General features: G+C 43.4%; 1 protein-coding gene across 1 annotated transcript in view; it reads right to left on the bottom strand.

Moving 5' to 3' along the window:
• Nucleotides 1-23: 23 nt before the first annotated feature.
• LOC119593307 (cuticle protein AMP4-like) overlaps nucleotides 24-212 on the bottom strand; it is a gene marked incomplete in the record, with an annotated part of 1,443 nt that continues 1,254 nt past the window's right edge. The window contains 1 exon segment of the mRNA XM_037942235.1: nucleotides 24-212. Coding sequence (XP_037798163.1) covers nucleotides 153-212 — 60 coding nt within the window.

Raw genomic sequence — 212 nt, 5'->3', positions numbered from 1 at the left:
GAATATGAATGAAGAGAACCAACATAATTATGTGATCATCTATTGACTCTACATGCAATCCCGTCACGGATCTAACAACATGAGAAGAAACTACTAGTCAAGAGGAACCGGCGAACGGTTTGAGGATTAAGTCACAGGATCGCGAAAAGGTTTCATTGTTGCAGTTGCTCACTGAGAAATTGACCTTGAGCTTCGAGGCGATCCTGCTCCTC

The sequence above is a fragment of the Penaeus monodon genome, chromosome 32 (assembly GCF_015228065.2).
Source record: "Penaeus monodon isolate SGIC_2016 chromosome 32, NSTDA_Pmon_1, whole genome shotgun sequence".
NCBI classification, from domain to species: Eukaryota; Metazoa; Arthropoda; class Malacostraca; order Decapoda; family Penaeidae; genus Penaeus; species Penaeus monodon.
Note: the sequence above shows the minus strand (reverse complement) of the source record. Positions and strands in the feature narration are given on the sequence as shown.